This window comes from Anarhichas minor, unplaced genomic scaffold, assembly GCF_050575085.1.
Source record: "Anarhichas minor isolate MPS153535 unplaced genomic scaffold, ASM5057508v1 ptg000018l, whole genome shotgun sequence".
Classification (NCBI taxonomy): Eukaryota; Metazoa; Chordata; class Actinopteri; order Perciformes; family Anarhichadidae; genus Anarhichas; species Anarhichas minor.
In genome coordinates this window covers 13,980,737-13,997,500 of record NW_027466464.1, presented here as the reverse complement: position 1 = coordinate 13,997,500, position 16,764 = coordinate 13,980,737, and the positions used below count along the sequence as shown (strand labels likewise).

Sequence of the window (16,764 nt, the reverse complement as noted above, 5' to 3'; positions counted from 1 at the left end):
AACATGTACACTCCCAGCATGCTTTAGTGGTTTCCTTCCTAGAAGAGGAGGTGATGTGAAAGAGTAAACCGGTAGAAAGCTGCTGCTTCATGTCCCGTCATCTGACAGCTCCCGGAGAACAAAGACACCGGATCAGGTTGCGTTCTCACTGAAAGACAGCGAACGCACCCCCACTGAGACCAGGACCAGGACCAGGACCTCCCAGCTCAAACACGCTCATTGAGAGACAAAGAAACCAGCTTATAGTTAATATTATAATTACAAAGAGGGGAGAATATTCTGAGATTAAAAGTCTAAATTCGCCTTCATTTCTACATTTAATCTCAGAGTTTTTTCTGCAAATATTCACATTTGTTTCCTAACTTTGTGACTTTAATCTAGTTTATTTCTTGAGTTCCTCCTCAGAATATTACTCCATGTCTCCATCATTATTATTATTAATATTTGACCTACAGTGGCACTAATACGCCGTCACAGCTACACAACACATGTAGGCTGCAGGTTTCTGCAGAACCAGAACCAGAACCAGACTCGTGGGTCTTACCTGACACAGGTGACAGCACCATGTTCCCCGACCTCTGAACCTCGTCGAACTTACTGAAGATCACGTTGAGCCTGGACAGAAGGAGGCGAGCGGAGAATGAGCACATATATATATAGAGAGAGAGTTAATAAGTTGTTGTTTTCCAGAGAGCACCTGAACGCACCGTGACTGAGGAAGACCCTTCTTTCCTAAATCTATTCTCACTCGCTCTCCCACGTGTCGGTAGATCTCTACGAGGCAGCTCATGGCTCCGTCACGCACCTAAAACACAACAACACGTGAACACAAACCTCCTCTCGCCTCATTAGTGTGTTCATGTGTGGACAGGAAGCTCATGGGCACGGCTTCCTGTCCCGGAGAGGAAGAGAGACTCCGGTGATGACAGCTGATCAGCTCTAAGAGGACAGAGCTCATGGGGTCCTGGTTCTTGGACTGTAGTGCGTGTGTTTGACCAGCAGGGGGCAGTGGAGGACCAGCTGTCCAGGTGTGTCGTACCTGACTGGTGGGGTCTCCCAGGAGGTTACAGATGTGAGGGACGATTTTACTGAGCGTCAGACTCTGAGATCCAAACCTGAGGAAAGGAAACAGATATCCATGTTTCTATTCACACCACATGCAGAGTAAAGATGAAGTAACGGTGCTGATCTGTTCTCCACTCACACGTTCAGTGTTGAGATGAGACACAGACAGAGTCCTTCTCTGGTCCGGTTGTTCTTGTGTTTGAAGCCTCCCGTCATTCGCTCCCACACAAACTGAAACACACACACACACACACACACACACACACACACACACGTTAGTGTGTAAGAAGAGAGCCTGAACCCTCAGGGTTCTTTAAGGGGTGAGCTGCTGCACCTGAGGGTTAGCAGCCTGGTCCATGATCTTCAGCAGCAGCTCCTGGTCCTGGTCTCGGACCTGGTCCTTGGAGTCTCCTAACCGATCGATGAGGCTCGGCAGAACTGAGACCAGAAACACATTTAACATTTATAATAAAACATATATATATATATATATATATATATATATATATATATATATATATATATATATATATATATATATATATATATATATATATATATATATATATATATATATATATATATATATATATATATATATATATATATATATATATATATAGGCTGTATAGCAGTGATGTTCACTGCTCTGACTGTTGTAATAATATATTAAATAATAATAAATATAGTTCTTAAATACTGCTCACCTGTGCCCACCTGCGTCCTGAATCTGTCCTGCAGTCTGCTGACCAGAGCGGACAGGATGTCCATGCCCAGCAGAACCACCTGACACACACACACACACACACACACACACACACACACACACACACACACACACACACACACACACACACACACACACACACAGAGAACACGAGATCAGCGCAGCCACAGCGGATTTGAATGGAGGGCCACAAAGCATCATGGGTAATCTGAACAAAACAAGAGTTTTCACTCAAAATAAAACGAAAACACTCAAAATAAATATGTTTTATGCGGTAAAACACAAATACTACCATCGAGTGTGTCACTTTATGAAGTAAAAAATATGATTTAAAACGCGACCATGAGTGAAGACGGTATCTGGACGGGGTAAGAAGATGTCTCGTCACGTGGCGCGCACCCTTCCTTGTCATGGGGTGGTTCGGGAGACTCAATGAACGTGTAGTGAGAGCCGCCCTGCTAACACCAGACCAACACTTACGCGTCACCTGAGCCTCGCGCTCGGGCTATGACGCAATTTTTGGAAACTCTCTTGATTGTGAGAGGAAATGACACGTGACAGAAAAATAGGTTTTAACTGGAGCGCCATCTGGTGGACAAACGGTGGTATTACATGTGATTTAAAACTGCTTAAAAATATGTAAATATGTGACGTTTCTGCATTAAGATGATGTTACATTTATAAACACACATTTTATATCTACTTAAATATGTAAAATACACCCTGTATGTATGCAAAGTACTCCTGAAATACTGCCATTTATTGTGTATTTTGTTACACTGATGTTAATGTACAATGCTACTTTAATAGGAAAATGTGTTTAAATTCATATATTTATGTAAAAAAACACAATGGAAGACGCACATTTCTTCCTCTAAATGTTGACAAGTTATATTATATATTATATATTATATATATATATATTATACATATATATAATATATATATGTATAATATATATATTATATATATATATATTATACATATATATAATATATCAGTAAATCGTCAGTTTAAAGGGTGAATAAATGAGCGCTGTGTGTTTATAAACTGCCACGTTGGAGCAGGAAGTCACAGAAGGAAGGAAACTGGGCTAATGGAGGTAAATTAAGCCGCTGACATGTCCCCATTACAGCAGAGTGTGTGTGTGTGTGTGTGAGACATGGTGAGGAAGATCATGCTTTATGTTCAAAAGCTCCAGAGCAGGCCCAACAATTAAACATTAGACACTATTAATATTAATTTAGCTTCACGTAAGAGGCTGCGACTCTTTTAAATGTCCAACAACATAAAGGTCCCCATGAGTTGAATGGACCTTTATCTCTAGTTTCTCTGGAGAAAATACAGATATTTGGTTAAAATAACAGGAAGTAACAGATATTTGGTTGAAATACAAGTTTAAGAGGACATTACAGAGGAATTTGGGGAAATTAGCTCCAGTAAAACATCACTAATGTGGAAGAAATGATGCACATCTGAAGAACATACAGGGAGATATAGGTGAGTAAATGAAGCGCTCCTACACCTGCAGGAAACAGCTGATTTAACACACACATAGTTTGATGTAGGAGTCCTCCTCACCTTGAAGTTGCTGGAGTTGACCCAGGAGCTGGCCACCGCGTCCACCACCCTGTCCAGCAGGGTCTGGTCCTGCTCCATGTCGGAGGTCTTCCTCTGGTCCAGGATGAGCTCCGTGATCTCCTGACCCACCTGGAGCCTCTTGGCCAGGTCCTTCTGCAACACCTGCTCCAGCAGATACTCCATGCTCACCTCCTCCACCTCCTCCTCCTCCTCCATCGGAGCAGACTTCCGCAGGTTTATCCGACGTTTGAGGGTCTTTTAGGAGGCGGCTAACGTTGATGGAGGAGAAGAAACGAGCAGCGGGACGTCCTGGACGGTGAGCTTCATTCTCCTGTTAAACACAGTCACCAAACACCGAGTTTATAACGAGCACACTGAAGAGAAGATACTCCTTTATTAGTTACAGGGTTACAGCAGCATACAGCATATATATATATATATATATATATATATATATATATATATATATATATACACATATGCACATAGTGGATAGTGCTAAGAAGAAACAAGATCAAAACAAGTATTATAAATCAGTAATAAAACAGTAAAGAATATTAAAGAAGTAAAAAATCCACAATAACTAAAATATTATATATATACAATATATTATATAAAATTAATATTATAATATAATATTATACAGACAGAATAATTGTAGTATTTATATTGCACAGATCTTATTAAATGAGTTAATTGGTGATGAATATAAATAAAATTAATGTATATAAAACGTAACATGTTAAAGCTCAGAATTAAACACAGTGATGCTGCTAATAAGTTAAGCTAGCTAGTGACGTCACTATATACAGTTTATTTAGCCGTTAGCTTCTCCATGCTAGCTAGCACACTTAGCTCGCTACTAGCAAGCTTTTTCAATCCACACATACAGTCAAGCTAGCGTTAGCTAAGCGAAGCTAAAGCTAAGTAAGCCGGAGGAGCGCCGTTAGCTCTGCCGTCACTCACCCGTTTATAGCCGGTTAGTTCATTACTTATCGATCCGGTGACCGTTAGAGACAGAAAACTACCGTTACTTCACTGAACTTCTTCTTCTACGTCTTTTTTTAGGTTTACTGAAGGTTGGCAAACAATGAATTGGTGCTTTACCGCCACCAGCTGGTCTGGAGTGGATCAGGATGTCTTGTACTTAAAAATAAAATATTTTTCACTTTTTTATTTTATTTTATTTTCATTTGTATTTAAAAATACATATTAAAAAATCACTCTACAATTTTATTTATTATATTTTATTTAATTTTTTTAAATTTAATTTGAGATTATTGGCTGTCTTATATTCTCCATACTCTATTTTAACACCTCAATTTATTTATTTATTTAAGTATCTATTTATTTATATTTATTTATTTATTTATATTTATTTATCGATTTAATATATTTATCTATTTACATATTTATCTATTTACCAATTTATCTATTTATCTATTTATCTATTTCTTTCTTTCTTTCTTTCTTTCTTTCTTTATTCAAGTATATATTTATGTATCTAAATACATTTAATTAATTGTCTCTCATGGTGATTGTGCAAAGGTCATGCCAGTAAGGCCTGTTGAATAGAACTGGAGGACTGGATGTGGTGGATGAGTGGGTGGGCTCTCTGTCAGCTGCAGCTGACCCCTCACAGACTCAAGGTGCTCATGTCAGAGTCAAGAGGTCTCATTTTTCATCATTTGGTGAGCCGGTCACGTCCCACCTGGTTCTGGGATGACAACAAAAATCATTCACTTCATGGTGAACGGGATGCTGGAGCAAGCAGAGTTTGGAGCCGACTGCTCTGCTGCAGACGTCAAAGGTAAAAGACAGTTCACCTCTGACTCCACAGGCGTGATCATCATGTTAGTGGGTGTGACTATTTATTCAATCATGTGATGTTTAATATCCTGTGATGCTGTGAGAGAAAGAGTTGTGAAAGAGAGGTTTCTGATGTTCCTGTGGCTCCAGTAGGAGAACCGGACCTCCATGTGGCTTTGACAGGTCCTCCACTCAAAGGGCTTTGTCCTCTTTGAATGAACCCACTGTGAGCAGACAGACCGAATGAAGGGTCGTCGGTTCAGATACAGATGTGTGTGTGTTTTGACAGATGTGTTCCGGGCGGCGGCGGAGGCGGGGCCTCACCACATCCTGAAGATGTACAGCATGAACGGCAGCATGCTGAACATCTCCCCCAGGCTGGAGGCCAACAGCCGGGACTCGTACTACCGACTGGAGGTGGTGGCGTCAGACCTGAAGAGTGAGCGTCCTGAAACACCTCACGTCTACCTCATCCTCATTCTCACCCTCACAACTACCTCACGTCTACCTCACGTCTACCTCATCCTCATCCTCACCCTCAAAACTACCTCACGTCTACCTCACGTCTACCTCTACCTCATCCTCATCCTCATCCTCACGTCTACCTCAACTCTACCTCACATCTACCTCATGTCTACCTCACCTCTACCTCACCTCTACCTCACATCTACCTCACCTCTACCTCACCTCTACCTCACGTCTACCTCACATCTACCTCACATCTACCTCAACTCTACCTCAACTCTACTAGCTCACGTCTACCTCACGTCTACCTAACGTCTTCCTCAACTCTACCTCACGTCTTGGCTGCATGGTTGTCCCTCTATAAACACACAACCACAGAGGTGGATTTCTGCAGAAATATAAAATGTTGCATCAAAACCTGCACCTGAAACAGACGGTCATCGTTTCTACATGTTTTAATACATATGATGTCTATATGTTGTACACATGCAGGTGTGGGGATGCCAAATGAGCTGGACACCATGGAGCACAGGTGAGTGCATCACGTGGAGAGGATTTTCTTGAAGCGTCTGGGTGAGACGCACTGTTTCTCTTGTCTGCGTCTCCAGGTTGAATCATCTGGAGAGCAAAGTCATGGAGGACGTGGGGAAGACTCCGGATGTCGTCTGTGAGCTGAAGAGCCAAGTGGAGTCTTTCAAGAGGAAGCTGGAGGTTCGTCACTCTGAACCTACGAGGACACACTCATACAAAAGCACATATATATATATAGAACACCTGCTGGCTGCTTCACTGAATAAATGCTTTTATTGTGAAGGAGCAGCATCAAACAAAAAGTCCAAATGATTCAGAAAAACTGTTTGAAAATACTAGAAATACAATGCACATCCCTTTTAAATAAAGCAAACATCATCGTCTCACCTCTTAGGCGTAGAATGAGGGGTTAGGCTGCTTAAACACACCTTAAATTAACTCTTTAAAGCCTGTATTCAATGAGTTAGAGGAGCATTCTTGAAGGTCTTCAGTCGTAATGAAGTTGAATCTTCTGTCAGAGTGTGAAGCACCTGAGCTGGATGGGTCTCTTCAAGGAGGCCATCAGCGACCATCAGCGCTCCAACTTGTCCCCGAAACCCAAAAGCTCTCAGCTGAGTGAGCAGGAGCAGCGCCAACAGGTCCGCAGGACGTTCCTCAACATGAGGTGAGTTTCTTCTCACCAGGTGTGTGTGCTGCTGAAGTGGAGGAGAAGGTTTGAGCTGTGTGTCCTTTCTGTGTTGCCGTAGCTCTCTGCATGTGACAGAAGAAGTGAGGGAGCATCTGAAAACTCCCATTTTTGACAACTGGTGAGAGTGCAAACACAGTGAAACACAGACACACACACTCACACAGACACTCTCACACCTGTGTGTGTGTGTGTGTGTGTGTGTGTGTGTGTGTGTGTGTGTGTGACGCCCACAGGCAGTGGGAGGAGGCGGAGATGCTGGTGCTCCTCCAGGTGATGTTCATCGACCTGGACTTCCTGATGGCGTTCCACATCCAGCTGGACGTCCTGCAGAACTTCCTGTTCGAGGTCTACCGCCACTACAACAACATCCCTTTCCACAACTTCAGGCACTGCTTCTGCGTCACTCAGATGGTACGGACGTCTTCGTCTTCATCAGAGGAAGGACGGGAGAAGAAGAAGAAACTGAGCATGAAATAGAGATTATTCTATAATTATAATTCTTCTTCTTATTATATATTATTATTTACGACTATTATTAAAATCTGAATTAATAACAATGCATTTTTTGGGGGAAATCCAAACATAAAACAAAAGCAGCCTACAGTAGAACACACAGCTGATGTTTATGTGTGTGTGTGTGTGTGTGATAGTCTCAGCCTCCCAGTGAGTTACTGGTGTTACTGGTGTTTCTGGTGTTTCTGGTGTTACTGGTGTTACTGGTGTTACTGGTGTCTCGTCCTGCAGCTGTACGGGCTCATCTGGCTGACGGACCTCAGGAGTAAGATATCCAGAATCGACCTGTTGATCATGTTGACCTCGGCTCTGTGCCACGACCTGGACCACCCCGGCTACAACAACGTCTACCAGGTCAGCCCGCTGACTCTCTGCCCATCTGTCCGGCCGTTTGTTCACCGCTCATCTCTGATGTTGTTGTTGTTTTAATGTCACACAGATCAACGCTCAGACCGACTTGGCTCTGCGCTACAACGACATTTCCCCCCTAGAAAACCACCACTGTGCTGTCGCTTTCGGCATCATGACCAAGGTACGAAAACATGAAGGAAACTCAGAATATTCAGATTAAATACATGTGAGGTAAAGAGAGAGGAAACATTACCCAGAAACCACTCTGATTTCAGGATCTTAACACAAACTAAATATCACCAAAGAGTTATTTCCAATGAAAAGGCAAGAAATAGATTCACGATAACTTTTGTTTTCAGCAGTAAATGTCACAAAACTTAAGTCATACGGAAGCAAAAAGTAACAGAAACATAAATGAGATCCATTAGTGTTGAGGAGGAATAAAAGGGGATCTAGACAGGATCCCTGTGGGACACCAGCAGTAACGTGTACCAGTTGTTTCCCTTTCGTGGTATCATTTTAAATCATAGTTTAGATATTCTACTTTTTATCTGCTGTTTTAATGGCAGAATAATACTTTATCTCACGCTGTTTTTTAAATGCAAAGTTTGAACTTAACAATATTAAAACGTCCTCCGCTAACATTAAACATTAATTAGACTTTCCTGTTTCCTTTCTCTTTGCAGCCGGAGTGCAACATCCTCAAAAACCTGAGCAGCGATCAGTACAAACACATCCGAGGAGGAATGATCAGGTGAGACGTCGGCCTCCATCACTTCCTCCGTGTGCCGGTCGGACTTCTTGTTCACTTAAACTTAAACCTCCTTTCAGGTGCATTCTGGCCACCGACATGGCGAGACACAACGACATCCTCAACAAGTTCAGAAGCATTCAGCCGGTGTTCAACTTCACCAACAAGGAGCACAAGGAAGTGGTAGAGAATAACACACAGACATGTTTTAGATTTAAAACATTAAAACCTCCTGTTGTTGTTCTGCACATAACAGAAATGTTAACTACTAGAACTTCTCTCTGAGCTTCTATCGTTCCCTTTGTCGCTAAACCAACAGTTTCATATATTTTAAGGGCAAAGTGAGATTTAACAGGTGTGTAAAAGTGAAGAGCCGCTGATTCTGGTCTGATTCCAGCTGATGAACATCATGGTGAAGGTGAGCGACATCTCCAACGAGGCGAGGCCGATGGCGGTGGCCGAGCCCTGGCTGGACTGTCTGCTGCAGGAGTTCTTCCACCAGGTGTGTTGTTGACTCTCACGTTACTGATCAATAAACAGGAAGTGACTGGAAACAGCCACGCGGAGGTGAAAGAGTCATTTATCAAAGAGTTCAGGAGGGAAGGGGAACCCTTAAAGAATCAAATCATTAGAGCCAACTCAGCAGTAAAACCTGTTGTTGTTGTTGTGGTGCAGAGCGACACGGAGAAACTCAAAGGGCTCCCAGTGGCTCCTTTCATGGACCGAGACAAAGTGTCCAGACCGTCCTCTCAGACCAGCTTCATCCGGTTTGTCCTCCTGCCGCTCTTCACGGAGCTCACCAAGCTGTTCCCCTGTCTGGAGGTAAAACATGAGACATTCTGCTTATTGATCCGATTCCCATCGACTCAAAGCACGGAATAAATCACTGGTTGATGATACAGGGAAGTCAGCGAGTAAGTGAGCAAGTGAGCAAGTCAGCAAGTAAGTGAGCAAGTCAGCGAGTAAGTGAGCAAGTAAGTAAGTGAGCAAGTAAGTGAGGAAGCAAGTAAGTGAGCAAGTAAGCAAGTAAGCAAGTCAGCAAGTAAGTGAGCAAGTCAGCAAGTAAGTGAGCAAGTAAGCAAGTCAGCAAGTAAGTGAGCAAGGAAGCAAGTAAGTGAGCAAGTAAGCAAGTCAGCAAGTAAGTGAGTAAGTCAGCAAGTAAATGAGCAAGTCAGCAAGTCAGCAAGTAAGTGAGCAAGTAAGTGAGCAAGTAAGCAAGTCAGCAAGTAAGTGAGCAAGTGAGTGAGCAAGTAAGCAAGTCAGCAAGTAAGTGAGCAAGTCAGCAAGTAAGTGAGCAAGTAAGTGAGCAAGTAAGCAAGTCAGCACGTAAGTGAGCAAGTCAGCAAGTAAGTGAGCAAGTAAGCAAGTCAGCAAGTAAGTGAGCAAGTCAGCAAGTCAACAAGTAAGTGAGCAAGTCAGCAAGTAAGTGAGCAAGTCAGCAAGTAAGTGAGCAAGTCAGCGAGTAAGTGAGCAAGTAAGTAAGTGAGCAAGTAAGTGAGGAAGCAAGTAAGTGAGCAAGTAAGCAAGTAAGCAAGTCAGCAAGTAAGTGAGCAAGTCAGCAAGTAAGTGAGCAAGTAAGCAAGTCAGCAAGTAAGTGAGCAAGTAAGCAAGTAAGTGAGCAAGTAAGCAAGTCAGCAAGTAAGTGAGTAAGTCAGCAAGTAAATGAGCAAGTCAGCAAGTCAGCAAGTAAGTGAGCAAGTAAGTGAGCAAGTAAGCAAGTCAGCAAGTAAGTGAGCAAGTAAGCAAGTAAGTGAGCAAGTAAGCAAGTCAGCAAGTAAGTGAGCAAGTAAGCAAGTCAGCAAGTAAGTGAGCAAGTCAGCAAGTAAGTGAGCAAGTAAGTGAGCAAGTAAGCAAGTCAGCACGTAAGTGAGCAAGTCAGCAAGTAAGTGAGCAAGTAAGCAAGTCAGCAAGTAAGTGAGCAAGTCAGCAAGTCAACAAGTAAGTGAGCAAGTCAGCAAGTAAGTGAGGAAGTGAGCAAGTCAGCTAGTAAGTGAATAAGCAAGCAAGTCAGCATGTAAGTAAATCAGCAAGTAAGTGAATAAGCAAGCAAGTCAGCAAGTAAGTGAATAAGCAAGCAAGTCAGCAAGTAAGTGAATAAGCAAGCAAGTCAGCAAGTAAGCAAGCAAGGAAGTCAGCAAGCAAGTGAACATGACATTAATCTTCATGGAGTGTTGAAGCTGCTGTCGTGTCGTCACAGAAACATATTCTGGAGCCGGTGAGACGAGCCCTCGAATATTACTCTGACCTGGAGAGAGCCAGCAAGCAGGAGCAGGAGGAGGGGAAGAGGAGCACAGCAGGAGGAGGTGGAGGAGGAGAAGGAGGTATAGGAGGAGCACAGGATGAGATTGTATAGGAGGAGGAGGTATAGGAGGAGGAATACTCTAGTACAGAATACTTTCCATATCAGGATGTAAGACAGATCTCCAGAAGTGAGTCAGAGGAAGTTCTGACATCTGAAGAAAGACTTCCTGAATATTATAATGAGCTCAGTTTCCTTCAATATTTAAGCTTTTAAAATCATTTTATATGTTGTTGTTGAGAGTTTGTCTGATATTTGAGATGTTTTCTCTCTGGTTTGAAATTGTTTGTCATTTATTTTGATTGATGTGAATCTAAAAGACAATAAATATAAATATAAGAGATAAATGTGTATTGTTGTGTTTCACTATTTCAATGTGTTTTTAAGATGAACATCTTTAGAACAAAGCAAGTAAGTCATCAATTAAGCAAAAAAGAATCAAACCCACCGTGTTGTTTTTAACATTGTTTATTTTTGAATCACTTCATTTACAAATCAAAAAAAAGAACAAAAGTGCAAATATCCGTCTTCTTTTAGAGGAGTGCATCTGATAAATATTAATATTTAGTGTTAAAATAAATAAACATGAGTGTTTTAAATTAAACATGACACAGTGAATCTTTAATATGTACAGCAGATATCTGAATACATTCTCTTGGCATTTAAAGACAAAACGTTGTGTTTAAACTTAACCCCTCGTAGTTTACAGTGTTTATGACCCGTTAGCAGCTGTTAGCAACAAACACCACAACACACAGATAAAGACACTCAGCCAGCAGAAACTAACACTTCTGTGCTTCTCTTATTGTAAGTGCCGGAAATGATGGAAATATGATCAACATTTAGGACTCTAGTGACCTCGTTAGTTACTTCACTTCCTGTCTCCTACAGGAAGGAGCATTTAGCTTTCAGTGTCGCTAACAGAAGAGCTACAGAGTCACTGGGATGTTTATAATCAGATCCTCAGAGGAGGAGCACAGCAGGAGGAGGAAGTATAGGAAGAGGAGGTGTGGGAAGAGGAGTTATAGGAGGAGGAGGAGGAGGAGGAGGAACACTCTAGTGCAACATACTTTCCATATAAGAGGAGTCACTGGTCTCCTGCTGCCTCCTTCTGTTAGTTAGTCGTGTTTTAAACCTCTCACACATCTTCTCTGTGAACATCACACCATTCAAGACTCTCTGAACCTTTTGACACACGTTACGTACCAAAGACTCTAAAGACTCTAAAGACTCTAAAGACTCCAAAGACTCTCTGAACCCTTTAACTGCTACAGTGAACGTGTGTCAGAGAGTCTTCAGGTCAAAGAGAGAAACAAGAACAAAAACACGTTGATATGAATATGGCAGCAAAACAAACAGAGAGCAGCAGACACCTCACAGAACAAGATATCAGGGTTCGTCATCACAGAGGATGACGTCATCACAGAGGATGACGTCATCACAGAGGATGACGTCATCCATAAGGTGTGCTTGAAATAAGAGTTTAGTGAACTTGAGAAAGAGAGGAAACAGGACATTTACTTTCTGACCAATCAGATCGTCTACATGGAAGCTGATATAGAATGATAGAAGTTAAACGTCTGGTTTCTCCAGACTTCCTCGTATTGATTATTGATTAGATTCCTCTCACTTGAGCTGTAAAAAGTGTCTCCAGCCTCTGAAGCGTGACATGAAGCGTAAGAAGAAGGATCAGCTGATCAGCAGACGATTGGTCCTTTCCGTTACCTCGATGGCCGCCTCCCTTCGTCTAGTTGAACATGATGGACTCTGGGTCCTGGTTCATCATCTGAGCCATGTGACGCAGGACGTCCTTCTTAGTGATGATACCCAGCAGACGCCTGAGCAGAAACACAGGACGACACGTCAATGAAGGGAAGAAGAGGTTTCATAGTGTAAACAATGAAAAGCTTGTTTGTTTACTGAATAAATCAGACGTAGAAAAGCGTTTCTGTTTCTCTGAATGTTGCTAAATGGTCGGACTGAGTCCTGGTCCTACCCGCTCCGGGTGACGAGACACTGGCGGAGGCCCAGCTTGCGGAAGATGTCCACCACCGTCTCCATGGGCGTGTGGTCGGTGACGGTGAAGGGGCTGAGGTTCAGGACGCGTCGCAGCTTCAGCGGCTGCGGGTCGCTGGCCGGCAGCTGCGGCGCGTCCTCGGTGAAGTAGACCACGGAGCTGCTCACCACGCCGTCCTGCTTCTGACGGGCGTTTTCTGAAGGGAGGGAGAAGTCCGTTAAAACATCATCGAATCCCGGGTGACTCTGAAGGAGCGAACTTACTGATGGCGAGGGTGAGATCCCGGCGCTGGACGAAGCCGATGAGCCTCTCCGACTCTCTGGACATGACCACCGGGAAGCCGTTGTAGTCGGTGTCTTTGATCAGCGCCTCCACGTCCTCCACCGTGGTGGAGTCCTGGGTGAGCACGGCCAGAGGCGGGTCGTTCCTGCGCGGCCGCATCACGTCGGTGGCCAGCGTGCGGTGGGTGAACTCGTCCCTGACGTCCAGGTACGGGTAGCCGTTGAGCTGGATGTGCGACTCGTAGATGCCCTCCTTCCCGAAGGCGTCCGCCACCCACTTGCTGGTGACAGCGGCGGCCATCAGGGGGACGATGTACTCCAGACCGCCGGTGAGCTCGAACATGATGACCACCAGGGAGACGGTCATCCTGGTCACCCCGCCTGGTTACAAAGGTATTCAAGCGTTAACACAGTTAAAGATGCGACTGCGAGTCAGCCGTCATCACATTGCACTCTGCTCACCCAGACAGGCGGCGGCGCCCACCATGGCGTAGAGTCCCGGTGTGACACAGTCGGCGCCGGGCCGGCACCAGTTCCTGAAGATGATCCAGTCGTGGTGGTGGTACGCCATCTGCTCCACGGCGATCCCCACGATGCGCCCCGCGATGGCTCCCACCGCCATGCTGGGGATGAAGAGACCCGACGGGATCTGGAGAGGAAGGTGACGAGGGTTTCTGTTTGGATCTCACAACTTTACTTGTTTCCACGTTCCTCTTCCTCGTACTAACCTTCATGCCGAAGGTGAAGATGGTGATGACGATCTTGAAGACGAGAGCGAGGGCGAGCTGCCACAGGGCGTTGTAGACCCCCGGCCCCGCCGGTCGGTCTGGGATGTCGTCCACCGGCCGGCTCATGTTGGGGTTGTTGATGTAGTCGCACAGCTGAGACGACTCCAGCGCGCCGCAGTCGTTGAAGAGCTCAGAGATGAGCTCGCTGGTGCTGCGGCGGGTATACGGGTTGGGGAACGCCAGCACGGCGGTGAGACCCGTCACGGCGATGACCTCCAGGACCGGGTACTTACCCAGCAGGGTGGTCTTCCTGCGCCGGCACCAGGCGATGTTGGCCCTGATGAACAGGGCCCCCCAGAGGCCGCCGAACACGCCCAGCAGGATGAACGGGACCAGCTCGGCCATGTACCACGGCGTGTGGTACTCCACGTAGAAGAGCACCAGGCGGCTGTTGCCGAACGGGTTGATGGAGCGCAGCGTGAAGGCGGCGACCAGCGCGGCGAAGAACGACCGCCACAGAGTCTTCAGAGGGAAGTAGTAGCTGACCTGCAGGGGAGACGGAGGGTCGTTAGACATGAACCGCTGAGGACCCGGTCCCTCAGAGACAACTGGTTCTGGTGGGGACGTTTCACGAACCTCCTCCAGGCTGAACAGAACTCCTCCGATGGGCGCTCCGAAGGCCACCGACACGCCAGCTGCTGCTGCAGCGGACAACACCTGGAGGTGAGACACAGACACTTCTTAGTCTTGAGTTCCTTGTTAAAGGACGTTGGTGTTTAGTGACGCACTGAGCTGTGTACCGTTGGTTTGACATGTGCACCGTACCTCTCGCCGCTTGCCCTCGTTCTTGCTGTACTTGGAGAAGAGGCTGCAGAAGAGGTTTCCACAGCAGCAGGCCACGTGGACCAGAGGGCCCTCCTTCCCCAGGCTGAGGCCCGACGACACCGCCAGAACCAGGGTGACCGTCTTGATCAGCAGGGTCCATTTCCCCAAGTAGCCCCGGATGATGAAGCCGCTGAGGATCGTCTTGATCTGCAAAACAAACACACAACTGTTGGAGCCTGTCGGAGAGCTGCGTGACCCGTCGTCAGCGCTTCTCTCACCTCTGGGATTCCTGAACCGCAGGCGTACGGAGCGAACACTCGCACCAGCGACACCGCCAGGAAGGAGAACAGCAGCGCCCACAGAACGTACAGGAAGTAGTTCAACACGTACGCCCCCGCTCCCTGAAAGAGACCAAACACACATCGATCCTCTCTCCGCCCGTCAAACGCTGCTCCACAGTGAGACTTCTCTACAAACGTGTGCTTCCTCGTGTTCCCGTGGTCTGACCTCGGCGTGGCCCGTCATCAGCTCGGCCCATTTCTGCCACTGAGGACACTTGTCCCGGTCGTCGAAGGTCGTCTCGTTGGACGTCCAGCAGCACTGCTCGTGGCTGTAATAGAAGGCCGTCAGACACACGCCTTCCTTCAGGTCGGTCATCCAGTCCACCGCCAGGTCGATCACTCCGGCCAGCGTGCCTGCAGAAGACACAACGTTCCCCAGTGAGACGTGATGTTTTGAGAGGGATCTGTTGGGGAACGTTCCGCGTCCTGGTCCCTCCTGACTGACCTGAGAGCAGGCCGATGAGCAGCATCACCACCCATCCCGACCAGGCGTCCAGCAGGCTCTTGATCAGCTCCCAGAAGGACTCTTTACTCTTACTGGTGATCTGGTAGACGAGCACACAGAGTACTTACAGCTGATGAATACTCCTACGTATACACGAGGGTATGTGGAGAACCTGGTCACACCTTGCGGTGGCGGTCCGTGTCTCTGGACTTCTCCCTCAGCCAGTCGATGGTGTGGAAGTCTTCATACGTGCCCACGTCAGGAAAAGGCTCGTCCAGGAAATCCATCAAGTTTCCAGCTCCGTTCATCTCCTCTGTGGGCGTGGCACTGCTGCCGCCTGGCAGAGAGGAAGTGTTCATCGTTACCTTCCACTTTAATATCTGCTGCTGCACAGCGTGTACCTCGTGATGAACACACTTTTATATTTACTCTCTTCATCAGTCAATGAAATATCAAAGAAATGTATTTGTTGTTCCAGCCAACAGTCTAAAAACAGAGAAACGTTCTGAAGGAGCTGCAGCTAGAAACGTTCAGCATTAACTGAAAGAAAAGCAATAATTCAATAATTATTAATCTCACACACACACACACACACACACTACATGATGGTAGCTGGCCTGTATCACTGCTCTTGTCGTCCTCTTGTTGTTGTTTATGTTTCTTGTAATTAAATAATAAATAACAATGGAAGCCACCGTCGGAGCACAACTCTGCAGCGTGACACTGATGCTGAACAGCAGCTTTAAACAGTCTCACGGTTCATGAACAACACAACAGCTGCAGAAGAAGACACAGCTGAACGCTGCAGACACGGCTAGCTGTGTTAGCATGTAAAGCTAACGCTATATCCGTCAGTTAGCTCCATAAAGTCGTCTTCTTACCGTCACCAGGCTCCATGTTACAGTCCATCCTGACGACTACAGGTGGAGAATGTGTCCTTTGAATCAGTACCGTGTTTAATGTCGGCTACGTTTCACATTTTAGCTTAAATATACAGAGAAAAGAGGCGTTAAACGTCAAGAAATAAACAGACGGCGTCATAGACTGCTTTTCCCACAATGCACCTGCTCAGCCTCACGCTCACGTTTCCCACAATGCACCTGTTCAGCCTCACGCTCACGTTGTAGATCGTCTATTGTAAAGATGGTGTGATGGACAGAGGAAGAAGAACTACTCAGATCATTTACTAAAGTATAAGTACAAATACCACAGTGTAGAAATACTCTGTTACAAGTAAAGAGAGAGTAGAAGTAGAAAGTATCAGAATAAAGAAGTACTAAAGTACTGGGATATGGAGAGGCTCTCTGGAGGTAGAACTCATGTCTGATGTGGGACATGAACATGGTG

The 16,764-nt window shown here is 45.5% G+C and overlaps 3 protein-coding genes and 1 non-coding gene across 14 annotated transcripts in view; 2 read left to right on the top strand and 2 right to left on the bottom strand.

Moving 5' to 3' along the window:
* LOC142952859 (CLIP-associating protein 1-A-like) overlaps window positions 1-4,456 on the bottom strand; it is a 17,354-nt gene extending 12,898 nt beyond the window's left edge. For 10 of the 11 annotated variants that reach the window (XM_076094844.1, XM_076094849.1, XM_076094848.1 and 7 more), the window contains exons 1-8: window positions 4,340-4,456; window positions 3,374-3,704; window positions 1,773-1,851; window positions 1,400-1,503; window positions 1,205-1,296; window positions 1,040-1,115; window positions 708-805; window positions 545-615 (exon numbers count right to left, since the gene is read on the bottom strand). In XM_076094844.1, the coding sequence (XP_075950959.1) occupies window positions 545-615; window positions 708-805; window positions 1,040-1,115; window positions 1,205-1,296; window positions 1,400-1,503; window positions 1,773-1,851; window positions 3,374-3,589 (736 nt within the window). In that variant the 5' untranslated portion in view covers window positions 3,590-3,704; window positions 4,340-4,456. Of the gene's footprint in view, window positions 85-544; window positions 616-707; window positions 806-1,039; window positions 1,116-1,204; window positions 1,297-1,399; window positions 1,504-1,772; window positions 1,852-3,373; window positions 3,705-4,339 lie in introns of those variants that run through there. The other variant, XM_076094853.1, reaches the window with a different exon arrangement.
* LOC142953834 (U4atac minor spliceosomal RNA) lies at window positions 2,191-2,319 on the top strand. The gene has a single exon (XR_012955433.1). It is a non-coding gene; the product is annotated as a U4atac minor spliceosomal RNA (small nuclear RNA).
* Window positions 3,932-11,127, top strand: LOC142952863 (high affinity cGMP-specific 3',5'-cyclic phosphodiesterase 9A-like). Its single transcript, XM_076094855.1, has 14 exons — window positions 3,932-5,183; window positions 5,472-5,621; window positions 6,140-6,179; window positions 6,256-6,358; window positions 6,697-6,842; window positions 6,925-6,984; window positions 7,100-7,277; window positions 7,611-7,733; window positions 7,819-7,911; window positions 8,417-8,484; window positions 8,562-8,664; window positions 8,879-8,983; window positions 9,157-9,303; window positions 10,679-11,127. Exons 1-14 carry the CDS (start codon window positions 5,096-5,098, stop codon window positions 10,832-10,834), a joined length of 1,560 nt encoding a protein of 519 aa, XP_075950970.1. The 5' UTR covers window positions 3,932-5,095; the 3' UTR covers window positions 10,835-11,127.
* A 105-nt stretch (window positions 11,128-11,232) lies between these two features.
* clcn4 (chloride channel, voltage-sensitive 4) lies at window positions 11,233-16,503 on the bottom strand. The gene is made up of 12 exons (XM_076094840.1): window positions 16,299-16,503; window positions 15,600-15,754; window positions 15,418-15,517; window positions 15,139-15,326; window positions 14,910-15,032; window positions 14,632-14,838; window positions 14,443-14,523; window positions 13,807-14,352; window positions 13,541-13,727; window positions 13,061-13,459; window positions 12,777-12,993; window positions 11,233-12,618 (listed from the first exon to the last, which is right to left on the bottom strand). Exons 1-12 carry the CDS (start codon window positions 16,324-16,326, stop codon window positions 12,528-12,530), a joined length of 2,322 nt encoding a protein of 773 aa, XP_075950955.1. The 5' UTR covers window positions 16,327-16,503; the 3' UTR covers window positions 11,233-12,527.
* Window positions 16,504-16,764: the final 261 nt, after the last annotated feature.

Excerpts from the sequence above, each read along its gene's own strand:
- LOC142952863 (XM_076094855.1), top strand. The coding sequence starts at position 5,096 with ATGACAACAAAAATCATTCACTTCATGGTGAACGGGATGCTGGAGCAA. Across the intron at positions 6,843-6,924 it reads AGGACGTTCCTCAACATGAG|CTCTCTGCATGTGACAGAAG; the intron begins GTGAGTTTCTTC and ends GTGTTGCCGTAG. Across the intron at positions 7,734-7,818 it reads GCTACAACAACGTCTACCAG|ATCAACGCTCAGACCGACTT; the intron begins GTCAGCCCGCTG and ends AATGTCACACAG.
- clcn4 (XM_076094840.1), bottom strand. The coding sequence starts at position 16,326 with ATGGACTGTAACATGGAGCCTGGTGACG. Across the intron at positions 15,327-15,417 it reads GCTCATCGGCCTGCTCTCAG|GCACGCTGGCCGGAGTGATC; the intron begins GTCAGTCAGGAG and ends TGTCTTCTGCAG. Across the intron at positions 14,839-14,909 it reads GCGGTTCAGGAATCCCAGAG|ATCAAGACGATCCTCAGCGG; the intron begins GTGAGAGAAGCG and ends TTTGTTTTGCAG.